The sequence below is a fragment of the Typha latifolia genome, chromosome 5 (genome assembly GCF_019914945.1).
Source record: "Typha latifolia isolate L0001 chromosome 5, TyphaL0001v2, whole genome shotgun sequence".
Lineage (NCBI taxonomy): Eukaryota > Viridiplantae > Streptophyta > Magnoliopsida > Poales > Typhaceae > Typha > Typha latifolia.
Window position 1 is genome coordinate 4547317 of NC_133090.1, and position 13345 is coordinate 4560661.

The window sequence follows — 13345 nt, forward strand, 5'->3', positions numbered from 1 at the left end:
TCATTTGTTTTAACCATTTGCTTCAAAAGTGGGTCACATAACTCATGCATAAGTGCCAACCAATCTCGGGCCATACTGACCAATTGCTTCCAACAATATATGAAATGATTTATTAGTAACAGCATTAAAGGAAATGCCACACTTATAAATCTAATGATCTAAGTACAGTAGTACTCTATCTCTTTCATTCTTGAACAAAAATCCAATTTTGGATTTATTTAATCTATTCCATGACCGGAACAAAGAGGGATACACGTTACACCACGATTTTGAATCAGAAGAGAGATTTTAAGAAATGGCAAATCTATACACTCTATCAATAATCGAGCTGGATCTGGCTATCTCTTTGTTCTTTTGCAAAGGTATCGTTTATGTTTGTCTGTACTATCTTCCTCCGCTATCTAATTGCAACTTCTTGATTAATAGAGGTCTATTTATCTAAAAGACCTGTACTCCTTGGTCTTTTACTTCCAACATCTAAAATTTCTAAAGTAAGAAATATGAGCTTGTCATTGCATATCCACGGGTAGGCAGGTGCAGAGTTGCAAGCAAAAGATAAGGCGTCAAGAACCTCATCCTTGGATTTGGTACATTATATCACAAATCTATGTTTGACTTGGTAAAAATACTAAAGGATTTGTGTTGATATGGGACGTGATGGAGAACGAGGTGTACTCTAAAGGTTGTGGGGCCAATTCTTACACTGGGACCAATAGTAGGATGCGCAGGAGTTAGGAGGCATAATGAATTGCTCATGGAGAAGTTAGTAGAGTTCGGGAGATCATGGCAGGCTGCTTTGATTAAGGACTTGAAAACTGGGCAAGCTGTGGTGATGGCTATCTGTGCAGTGTTGTGCAGGAAGCAACAGGGAAAGTATGTCAGGGCCAAGTATTTGGAACGACAGGGTCATTGGCGAAATGATTTTCACTCAACTTGTGAAGGACAACTTGATGGACCGAGCTTATCATTGGGCATACACCAATCAGCTTATGAATGCGGTGAAGTTTGGAGTCTATGAGGGGATACTGATCCTTTGAGCAGTAAACTTTGATGGCCGCTCTTGTTCAATCATAGTCAAGAGTTAACCTTGAGGGTGCAAGGGATGTCATTCAACTCTGTGCATGTCGAAATCCTGCTTGACATTGGGAGAGAATATTGGGGCAGCTCTACTAAAGAGAGTAAAAGGTGGTTTAAGTGAATGCATGTGTGACAGATGAGCGGTGAAGGACCGAGCACGCTGTAAAGACGTGGGGGACATTGTTGAAGGCAACTGAATCTTAGTCTCTGGAAGAATTCACTATGCACAAATTATGGAGAGCCTGAATCTGATCTTAGAATTGGATTCTGAGGAGTATTTGAAATCCAAAAAGTATCTGGAGATACTGGGGTTAAGAGCTAAGTAGTGATTCGATCGTTGGAATCGGATGCTATTTAGGGGTTTGATAGATCAGGGATGGAGGGAATGATCTATTGGAATGGATCATGGAGGTGGTAGCCGAGTTGTGGATATGGTGGAGCTTGGCTAGCGTAGGTGAAGGTGGAGTAATGGTGGCGTGCGAAAGATATGGGTGCTGCGCAAGGTAGAGAAGAGGTGGGAGAGAGTATGCCATTTCTCTGGGACAAGAGGGGCGACCAGATGGAAGGGGAAGATAGCTCGGCTTCCAACAATGGTCGGCCTCACCTTGGCTGAAAGAAACGGGGAGAAACTAGGTCAAAAAAGGAGGAAGAAGACAAGTTCATTAATTGATAATTCGACTAGGCGGCTGTCACATTTGTTTTATAGGTGGCTACAAATCCTCTCTAGTCCAAACTAACCACATAGGTAAATGATTTGATCCATAAGGTCTAAAATGCAAAGCAACAACTAATAAGCAAAACAATACAAAGAACAAATAAATAAATATCTGGGGCTGCAACGAAAACCCTGACTCCTCTTGGGCATCGAGCCCAATACGATGTAGGTTGCCTAGGGTTGGTCCAGCTGAGCCACCACAGGATAGGACTTGAACTCTTTGCGGAGATCAGGATGCTTCAAAAGGGCTTAGTACAGTGATCTACTTTAGAGGAAGGGTTAGTGTGGTGTTTGAATAGCGAAGTTATTTTTTATGGAAGCAAAAGTCAATAACGCCAAGACCAACATTCGTTCTAATCTACAGAATGTAGTGGTTTTGGAAAGGAAATTTGAAGTATTTTGGGTGAAAGTCTTAAAGCATCGACGGGACATTAATAGCTCGTATGGGGAGAAGGTTATGGAGTACACTTGGAGCAAATATCTTAGTACATCTTTGGATGTGCAGGAGAATTTAAGGACTCAACACCTTTGAACCCCATAAGTGGCAGAATTGGGGTCTCCCTCGGTTAGTGGGGAAGGGATGATGTGTATGCAAGTGTTGTAGTTGTATTTATTTGGCATAGCGTAAACCTTTAACCCAATGACAAATCACCTGCCGACTATTAGAGTTATTAGATATATATATTATTCATTTATCTTATTTTATGATGACCTTGTATAAATAGGGCTTTGCTTCCTCTTTCATCATGAAGCAAATACAAAACATTTTTCTCCCAAACTCTTCTCTTCTCCTCTCTTCTCCCTCAATGCAATCTAAGGTTAAGCCTAATAACGTTACATGGTATCAGAGCAATCTCGATCTCTAGAGATATTTTAAGTTGGATCTCTCATTCTCCAACAGTCTCTCTCCATCTCTCTCTTCGATTGTGTCTTTTTTTTTTTTCTTTCACCATTTTCGATCTCGAGAGCTGCCCCCACTCCTCGAGCTCGTCTGCTGCTGCAGCAGCCACTACCACAGCAGCCGCAGCCTCCACCACAGCTACAGATGCAGCAGCAGCAGCAATTAGCCACAGCAGCTGCAGCTGCCACTGTTTTCAGCAGCAGCACAGCGCGTTTTTCGGCCTCCTCACCATCTTCTTTGTTCAGCAGGAGGAGCAGCGCTATTTTCAGTAGCAGTAGCAGCAGCACGGCCACATATTTCTTCAATCCTGCAGCAACAACATTTTTTTTTTCCTTTTCGGCTAGTGCCCACCAGGTGTTCGACGAAAGTTCTTTTGTCTCCACAGCCCTCTTCTGCAGTTTTTCGATTCTGCAACAGCAGCATTGGTTCTTTCAACTAGTACCCACCATGTGTTCGACGAAGGTTTATTGTATCCATAGCTCCCTTTCTATTTTTTTCTGCTGCACTATTCAAAAGTCCTGCTCACCACATGTTCGACAAAAGGCTTGAGTGGGGTCAAGTTGGAAATCTTGAATTGCTTTCAAGGTGTTTGATAGATTGCCGTCCCTTCCAATGGCGTCTTACGTCCCGTGTCCCGGTCGGTCGTGAGAGTATCATTATTCGGTTTTCTACTTGTCACTCAGCGGAATTGGACCACATGGGCCTCTTCCATTGAGACGGTCTTCCGCGGTGGACGTCTTCTCGGGCACATCGACGACATCTCTGTGGGGTGTGCTCCCCCTCGCACTATCATCCAGGTCACCACTAAGTCTAATACAGCCAAGGCTATTTAGTCGGAGGTTTCGTCTCCGGAGTATAATGAGTGGGCCCTGCGTGACATCTTGCAGGTTGATCGATCGTTTCAACCTCAGCTTCAGACCTTGTCTTCTGCTCAGGCCATATGGGCCCATCTCAGTCGTTGATTCGTTCAATTGAGTCTGATGCATCGCTTTCAGCTCCGTCATGAGGCTTAGGAGGTCAGACAAGCTAAGCTCTCTATTCAAGACTTTTATGCCCGCATAACTGACATATGGCGTGAGCTTACGTCAATGGAGCTTACAGATTTGACCCTGCATCTATTGCATCGCTCCACTCTTCCGAGCTTGGACAGTGTCATAGCTGAGCTATAGGCTGAGGAGCTTAGGCAGCGTCTCTTGCCCTCTCAGCATGTCACCTCTATACCATCGTCTGTTGTTATAGAGAGTGTGCTTGGTGCTGCTCCTGCTCCTACTCCTATATCAGTCACGCCTGATATTTCGACTGCTGGTCGCATCACTCATGTGCCTGGACGAGATCATCACTCAACACGTCCCATGTGTACTCATTGCAGTCGTCCTGGTCATCTTGCCGTTCGCTGTTATCGACTTTATCTTGAGCTTGTTCCCCGTTCTGGCAAAGGGGGGTCAAGCAAGGACAAGAGTCGTCACTTGGCTTCCTCGATCGCTGCACTAAGCACCGGTTCATTTGATCACTCTAGCAATCCCATCTTCAGCAGTGCGCAACAACAGCAGATTCAGCAGTTTATTCATGGAGCTTTCAGCTTCACTAGTGCCCCTACTTTTGCCTTTGTTGTTTCTGGTATGACCAAACCCTGCCCCTATAACTCTTCCAGCTTCACTAGCGCCTCACATCATATGTCTGGTAACTCTTCCATCTTTACTAGCCTCACCCCTGCCCCTATAACTCTTCCTTATGTTCAGACAGCTGATAGGACCTATTATCCTATCTTTCACATTGGCTACATTACTCTTACCATGGATCCCACGAGTCGTCTTACTTTATCTGATATTTGGCTTGTTCTTGGCCTAACTATGAGTCTTATTTCTATTACTCAGCTTTCTGACTCTGGTTATACTGTATCCTTCTCTTCTACTTCTTGTGATGTGTAGTCGTCTATAGGCTAGAGGATTGGATCGGTAGTCGGATCCACGGGCTTTACTACCTGGATTAGCTTCATCTGCCATCATCTCGCCCCAGTGCTTGTCCAGTCACTTCTCTCTCTCTTTCAGACCTGTGACATCGGCGTCTAGATCATGTATCAAGTCAGCATCTCAAGACCTTGTCCCGTTTTGGGTGCTTAGGCAGTAGTTGTTTTTCTTGTTTGTCCTCTTGTACTGGCTATAGGTTGGCAAAACACCGGGCCCTTCCCTTTCCTTTTAGTGCGAATATTTCTGATTTCCATTTTCACATTGTGCACTCTGATATTTAGGGCCTTGCTCCGCTGTCTTCGGGTCTTGGTTTTCTCTACTATGTGTGTTTTATTGATGATTTCTCTTGTTTCACTTGGGTTTACCTCATGCGTCAGCACTCTGAGATGTGTCAGATTTATCGTGATTTCTCTTCCATAGTTCGTACTCAGTTTAGTCGATCCATTAAAATCTTCCGATCTGACGGTGCTCGGGAGTACCTTTCCTCTAAATTTTGTTCTATTCATGCTTCAGCAGTCATGTCTCTATATCCCTGCTTAGAATGGTGTTGCCTAACGGAAGCATGGTCATCCCTAGTCGTCAGTGGCCTTTATATTAGATGGACATGAAGAATGTGTTTCTTCATGGTCTTCTTAACGAGGAGGTATACATAGATCCTCCACCTAGTTTCCCTCTTCCTCCAAGTCACATCTGTCGACTACGCTGAACTATCTATGAGCTCAAGTAGGCCCCTCATGCCTAGTTTGATCGATTTCGTAGTGTTCTCACAGTCTACGGATTTTAGGAGAGCCCATCTAAGCCATCTATGTTTTTGCGCTCTTCTTCTCAAGGTCGGGTCATCCTTCTTCTGTATGTTGATGATATGATTATCATTGGAGATGACTCAGCCGGTATCCGCTCTCTCCAACAGCATCTTTAACGTCAGTTTGAGATGAAGGATCTTAGTTCTCTTCAATACTTTTTGGGTACCAAAATTGCTCAGTTATCCCATAGCCTTTTGCTGTCCCAACAAAAGTATTTTACAGGCATTCTCTATCGTGCCACCATCACTGATACTCGTCCTACTGCTACCTCAGTTGAGCTTCATGTGAAGCTTCTGCCTGATGATGGTCAGTTTCTTCCGGATCCGACCAGATATCGTCAGTTGATAGGGGCACTCGTCTACCTGACCATTATCCGGACTAATATCTCTTATGTAGTTGGTCTTGTTATTCAGTTCATGCAGGCTCCTCGATCTGCCAACTATGCCGCTCTTATACATATTCTTCAATACCTTCGTGGCTTCATCACTCGCTTTCTTTTCATGCCATCGGCTTCCATCTTGGCTCTGCGAGTTTATTCCGATGCAGATTATGTTGGTGACATATTTGATCGAAAGTCTACTATTGGCTTATGCATTTTTCTAGGAGATTCCCTGATTTCTTGGCGTAGCAAGAAGCAGAATGTGGTGCCTCTCTCCAGTACTGAGTCAGAGTATCGTGCTATGTGTGCGGCGACGAAAGAGATTGTTTGTCTTCGTCGTCTCCTTAGTGATATGGGTGTTACCCTTCCCAACCCCTCTTCATATCGATAATGATAATGTTAAAAAGCTTGCTGAGTAGAGAGAGTGAGAGAGAGAGAGAGTACTTATCGTGTTGTCAAATCATCACGACTCAACCTCCGCCACCAACCCTTGCCCTAGTTTATTTCGTCATGGGGAAGAGAAGAAATCATGGGATTTGAAATATCAGTCACTTATTAGATCTCGATTTAAAAGACAAGATCCATTATAAACAAGTCTCAGTGCCTAGCTTAGAATAGAACCGATCTGCTTCACTAGATCGTCTTCCTCAACCAATCTTTGCTCCTTAAACCCTTATTGCTACAACTCATGTCCTCCACCTCCAAATAGCCCCAACATGATCAGAGATCTATGCTATGAGATGGGAGGAAGGGCATTTGTTGGCTGACATGCCATCATGTCGATCAACATAGTAATATGTGGTTCTGACACAATGATGTGATCCGGGTCAAACCGGATCACCTTGTGCACATTAGGCTCATGGCATGAAATTTTAGGCTCATGACTCAAGTCAATTATCTAGTTAAATAGTTAATTCACCACTTGTGTTCAATTATTTTCAGCTTATGTAGTTGAGTCGATCTATTGGTGAACTTAATGTGGTTTAATTAATAATTGTGATATTGGCTTGCCGGTTGACCTTCAATATAAATTGTGGAGTGCAACTTGGTTTAGTCATGCTAGAAACTAATTAATCAATTCCTCTATCACCTTTCTTCTTGAGCTAGGTTTTCCCTCCCCTATCCAACCCTAGTCGCAAGCTATTATTGCCCACTAGTTCCTCCCTCCTTTCCTCTGTCGGACCTCCTCTCCTCCTTTGGCACCTACCACGTTCACCCCCTTCTTTCTTCACTCTTTTCACGTGCAAACCCTATTTGGAAGCACCCACATCCAGGCTTCCATCTCCTGCATCATCACCACGCAAAATGCCATCACCGAGCCGCTCCACACCACCATCGCCTCCATCTTTATCTCTAATTTCTTCTCTTTATTCCACCCCCCTCACTCACCCTAGAACACCTTAGCTCCACCTTTAGCCTTCTAACCTGAGATCACCTCCACCCACCTCCAATGCCACCATCGGAACTTTGCTGATATTAGACCTAGCTTAGGTCTGAAGGTTATGGAGCGAATCCAACTGGTTTTGTAAATTTCCATCGTCGGATGAATATCTGGCTAATATTCTCCGGCGACTGTACAAACTATGTTCCTGCTCTCGAGCTTGAATCGGTAGCCGAGATTGGGTCATAACACAATACTAAAATATGACATGGTCTATTTTTCCTTGTGTTTTCAGCAGGTTTTTGATTTGACTAAATCCAATAGAAATTGGTTATTTGGTCTAGTTAGATTCGTTTGTTTATTCATTTATAACAATTAGCCTTCAAACCAACTTCATATGCAACCTGTACACTAATATAATAATACATAAAAAAATGTGCCCTTTTCCCAGTTATATTCACACATGGCCCTTTGCCTTTTATTTCAAATCAACAAACCTTTCTTTATCGATGTCAACTCTTGTGGATTTCAGAAAGGCTGCCGACAATTGACAAGAAACTATCGAAGATTTGGCAGCCATCAACATTTAGTAATGTGTTATGACCCGTTCTCGGAGAGTCAATCTAGTTGCAGATTCTCTGATCCGTGCAGTCCTAGGAGAATATTAAGCTAATATTCTTCCGATGCTAGAAAATTATGAAAACAGTTGTATTCGGCTCATAACTTCCCAATCTACGTTTTTCATATGTGGACCCTTCTTCAATTCGAATTCTATTTGTTGTCATCTAATCAGGATTGTCGTGGACAATTGACTAGAGGCTATGGTGGTGAGGTTGGAAGGTTTGGTGGTGGCTGGTGGTGAGATGGCTGTGGCATAGTAATTGCTGATAGGGCATAGTAATGAAGGTACGTCCTCACCGTGGTCTTTTGTGAGCTTAGTGAGGGCGGCTTAAAAGTCTTTATAATCAGAAGGCCCGAATCGAATGCATATGGCCTCCATGAACTCATCCCAATATCAGGATGGTTAGGCTTGGTGGGAGGCTTGGTACCACCTAATGGTCGCTTCCTCTAGATGGAAAGAGACCAATAGGGCCTGGCCTTTGGAGTGTGTTGGTCTTAAAAGAATTATTTTGCTCGATAGACTCAATCAAGCGGATCTCTTCTGTTAAATTGTGGGAAGCTAAGGCGCATGGTTCCTCCATGGATTCCAGCTTCGGCTTCATCCTTTGGGTGGAACGCCTTTCATCCTCTATAGTTCTCCCTAGCAGCCCTAGGGGGAAGGCATTAGGGGTTCGGTTATTCAAGTTCCACCCAAACATCAACATCTTTGAAGTGGGGAACCTCCAGCGCTCAATTGCAGTGAATTGCTAGGACTGGTTCAGTTCACTTTTTGGGGTAGCCAGCAGTGTGCTTCGTGGACAGGTGTCGAGATATCCTCCATGATCTTCTTCATACTGGACGAAATGGTGGTGGATGGATCACTGTAAAATAGTGCCCTCATGAGGAACCCCTAGCCGCTGGTGATCTACCTCTTGTATCTTCAAGATGCCTTTTAGAAAGCACAGCAGAGCTGCTGTAAATGTCCAGTAATGTCTCTTAGATGACGGCAAACATGTGTGGCATATCTCTAACACTCAGCTGACCCGTTGGAGGAGTTTGGACTTGCTGCGCCAGTGAGGGCAGTGCGAACAGAGACCACGCCTCCATGCCTACCATGGGGTCCACAGCCTGCGACATCTCTCCTCGACTTCTTGGTGCCATGCCTCTAGTCATTGTTGTAATGTCTGAGGAATGCTGGCTCTAATATTAGTTGTTATGACCCATTCTCAGAGGCTCGATCTAGTGAAATTGCAAATTATTCTGTTCGTGCAGTCGTTAGAGAATATTCACCAAATATTCTTTCGATATTGAAAAATTACAAAACTAGTTGGATTTATTTCGTAACTTCCTGATTTATGTTTTTCGTATTTGGACCCTTCTCCGATTCGGACTCTATCTGTTGTCATTCAGGATCTAACCGGGACTGTCTTGGATAATTGGCTGGAGGCTATGGTGGTGAGAATACAATGTGTTGATGGTGAGATGGTTGTGGTGTGGTATTGCTGATGGGGCGTGGTGGTGAAGGTCACTAGTCAGAACAGAGAGGGGAAGGGGGATAGTGTAAACGACCCTAAGGGATCTAGGGGGATTGTCGGACGAGAGGGGAGGAAGGCTAGTCGGCGGCCAAGATGGTGGTGGCTAGGGTTTGAGAGGAGCAAGAGAGGGAGGTAGGACATGAACTTAATCAGTCAATTCTTCGATTTATGCCTAACCTAGTTGCATTCGATAATATTTAAAGGAAGCTAACAGACTTACTAACTCTATAATTAAACAAGACCTAACCAAATAATTAAACAACTTAAGTCATAACAAGCTGAAATAGAAATTGACTCAACTAAAATAAAAATCGACTAAAGCTATAGGATAACTAACTCGACCGGGCAAGTCCAATGCCCCCTAATGTGATCCGACATAATCCGGTTCACATTACAACGAGTACAGTTGATCAATATCATTCGACTAGCTTCTTTTAGTGCCAACTGTATGGATTACAGGGTAAAGTACATGGTAAGGATAAACTGATACGAGAAAGCTTGGGAAAGGGATACAGTTTGCTAAAGATACACAGGAAAACATGCACACATAGACGTAGACATGTAATTTTACTTTTAGAACGAATGATACTTAAAGGAAGTATCCATGATATGCAGCATATCTACAACACTGTTGGTTATGAACTAGTAGCTGTAGGCAACTATCTCTAGATAGTTCTGCCACCTTCATTGTTCCAAACCTGTGCACATACTAGCCACATTTTAATGTGGTCATAGGTGGCTGCTGTTGTGACTCATGAGAAAGGTCATAGAATTTAAGTCTGATGAAATGATTCCTTGAAATTAAATTCCATGGTAGTCGACCCCTCAATTGCCAGAGATGACTAGCATTCCTGTTGTTTGGGAATCTTTAATGAGGAATTAGCCAATTATACATTGCAAACAGTAGTCATGTGTACATGAGTCAGTACTGACAATTGGGTAGATCAACCAAAGTACAAGTTAGGTAGGACTTAATTTGTTTCAATTGAACTTGCATACCCAATAACTTGGAAGTGTTAGTACGGTGATCGCTAGATTAACTTTCTTCTTAGCAAAGAAGCTAATTTAACCTAGGTAACATAAATGTCAATGTAGGATATACTATATTAGATATGATGCTTGTAATTATTTCATGAATATGTATCAAATAAGTGTATTGTGCTTTTCAAAATAAAGAAGAATAAAAATGCCTTTTGGGTACTTCTAAGATAAACCTTAGATACTATTTTGAGTAAAGAGGTTATGGTACTTATCAGTTAGGGATATATATGAAAATTGGTTATACTGAAGGAGAGCACTACCTTACATTTCCTGTTAGATTGGGATGGTTCTTCATTATAAAGTTGCCTTTGATGTTATTGGTGGGGCATGATTTATGGATTTGAGGATCAAATTAGAACTTCATTGCCATAAATAAGATAAATCCTCTAGGAAATCTTTTTAAGAACATTTAAATTTTTTTGATAAATTAATTGGATATGATTTTGTGTATATCACATGTTATTGGAAAAAATGTAACAAGCATATGAAATATATATATGTATGTTAGCATATGATGTCCTGCAAATGCTCCTCCCTAGATCCTATTGGATCCCCATGCATTGCAGTTATCCTATTTCTTTTCCCTGATTTGCTAACTTGTTAGTGATCTTTATTTATAACCTTTTTCATGTTTGTCTTCTTGAAGAGTTCTTTTTTTGGTTTTGTTATTGGTCTTGTAACAATGCAATTAACTTTATCTAAGGAATTGAGAGTTGTTCTTATATCATTATCTGCCTTTACTTGATATTGATTGTTTTGTGCTTTTCTAGCTGATTTCAGCAACAGATCGGCATAGGCACTCCACTGAACATCCAATAAAATTCATCTCCAGGAGGCAACCAAACGTACTCAAGTTTAAGATAAAACCAGGTAAATCTCAAACACTAAATTGAAATTTGGACATATTAAGAAAGCTGGTCACTGCAGCCTTAGGAATGGGACTTGGGTGCTTTCAGACTTGTATCAATGGACCCACTCATTTACCCCCAAATAGCATGCTAATGCAACATTGCATTGCTAGGAAAATGATGCTTATGGCATTGGCAATCAAAATTGAGGCATCAGAAGGATCTTACACTTAAGACACATTTGATGCTCCAGATACCATCACACCTTACCTCATAGGATAGTTTACACACCTTTGATTTCCTGAAATATTTTGAGACTCTTCTCCAACTAAGGATGGTCGCCCTAGTCGGCATGCCTACAAGATAATAGAGTCAGCACTTAGCACAAGCTGTGCTATTAGCACAATACCATGTCGAGGTGTGTCGAGCCGGCACTACCATGTGCCGACATGTGCCATTCGGGACGGGGTTTTTTTTTTTTGTTTTTTTGTTTTATACTTTAAAAACTAATTTGAAGTTTACAAATGATAGATTTAGTTCAATTGTGCTAGATTTATTATTTGTAAGGGTCTTTCTAAATAGATCTAGCATTTTTATACTAGATTTATAAAATAATACTCTTTAAAATATAGGAATCAAAGGGAAAATTTGATTTCCCCCACAATTTTCCATAACTTTAAAAAAAATCCAAAATTAATATGTCAAATTTATTCAAATTGGATTAGAATTGATATATGAATATATTTAACTCCATATGAGTTGATTTGAACTCAAATTCTATAATTTTTAGCTAAAATTTTAGAATTATTAGATTTCCCCTTATTTAAATCCCAAATTTCAAAAAATCCAAAATTAATATCTCAAATTCATTTAAATTGGGTCAAAAATTAATATAGGAATTATTATATTAACTATGATCAACTAGGTTTTAGTATTAATTATTAAACTATTGTCAGTTAATTAATATATTAATTTATATTATGTGTTGAATCATATTTCTAATATAGGCTTTAATATATATATTTAACTAAACATATAGGCGTGCTGAATTGGCATGGCAAGTGCCTTCAGCATGGCCGTCCTTAGCTCCAAATGCTATTACTTACTACTTTCTTAACTATTGTAATGCTTATAAGCATTTCAATCTTACTTAAGTGTCCTTTAATTTAGGGGTGCTCCCAAGATGGTGTATCATCTGCTTTCTTTCTTTATATATGCCTGTATTGTCTTCCCAGAATGATTTGACAAAATATATCATATCCCTGTTTTTGTGTTTGATAAATATATTCATTGACTTGCTTATATTAGGTTGCTCCTTTCTACACTAGCTTATTAGTTGATTATAGATTTAATTATAAGTTCACATATTTCTGCCGAATGAAATGATTCTTTGATTCCAATTGAGATTTGAATCTCTGCTATAGGTCCTGAGACTGGTGGTTTAGATGGCAGGGCAAAGAGAATCTCGTCATTTTTGTTCCATCCTTTTTTACCATTTGCTCTTTCCATCCAGCAGACTTATATGCATCCAACTGTTGTCAATATCCATTTCCGGGGATAAAAGAGTATGTTGAACGTATGCTGTCTTATTTTTTAGAGAGCTGATTGTATTCAATCTTGTAACAGTATATGAGGGAACAGAGCATCACTGCTTAGTGTTGCATAGGTGGCACAAGTATAGAGAAGTATCGTTGGCCTTTTTTGCAAAATTACAAGGTTTTCCATCAGGGTTTTTACGTTGGCAAATTATCTTTTGATTTCTAGGATGAATACGCCGATGTGTATGTCCCGTGGTCTATCCCACTTAAACAAAAGTTTCCGCTTGGCATGATGACAATGTGGTTCCCTTCTCTGAAAACTTTTGCCTCCTGTCTGCGTTGATGTTTGTTAGTTACCGAGTTTTGCTTTTGGTTATGTGCTCACAATTTTGCTATGGAGGAATAAAATGCCAAGGAGCGAGTATCTTTTTATTTATTTCTGTTTTATATTTATTTTTCAGGTGGTCAACGACTATCCAAGTGTGGTAATTTAGTGGCGGAAACATCATAAGCGATCAATTATGATCTACCTAGTAATTTTTCATAGTCCATTTAATTCC

At 41.1% G+C, this 13345-nt stretch overlaps 1 protein-coding gene across 1 annotated transcript in view; it reads left to right on the forward strand.

The window, feature by feature from the left end:
• Positions 1–13105, forward strand: part of LOC140788454 (light-mediated development protein DET1) — a 48244-nt gene extending 35139 nt beyond the window's left edge. The window contains exons 12-13 of the mRNA XM_073137704.1: positions 11170–11269; positions 12672–13105. Of these exons, the coding sequence (XP_072993805.1) occupies positions 11170–11269; positions 12672–12808 (237 nt within the window). The 3' untranslated portion in view covers positions 12809–13105. The remainder of the gene's footprint in view (positions 1–11169; positions 11270–12671) is intronic.
• The last annotated feature ends 240 nt before the right edge of the window (positions 13106–13345 follow it).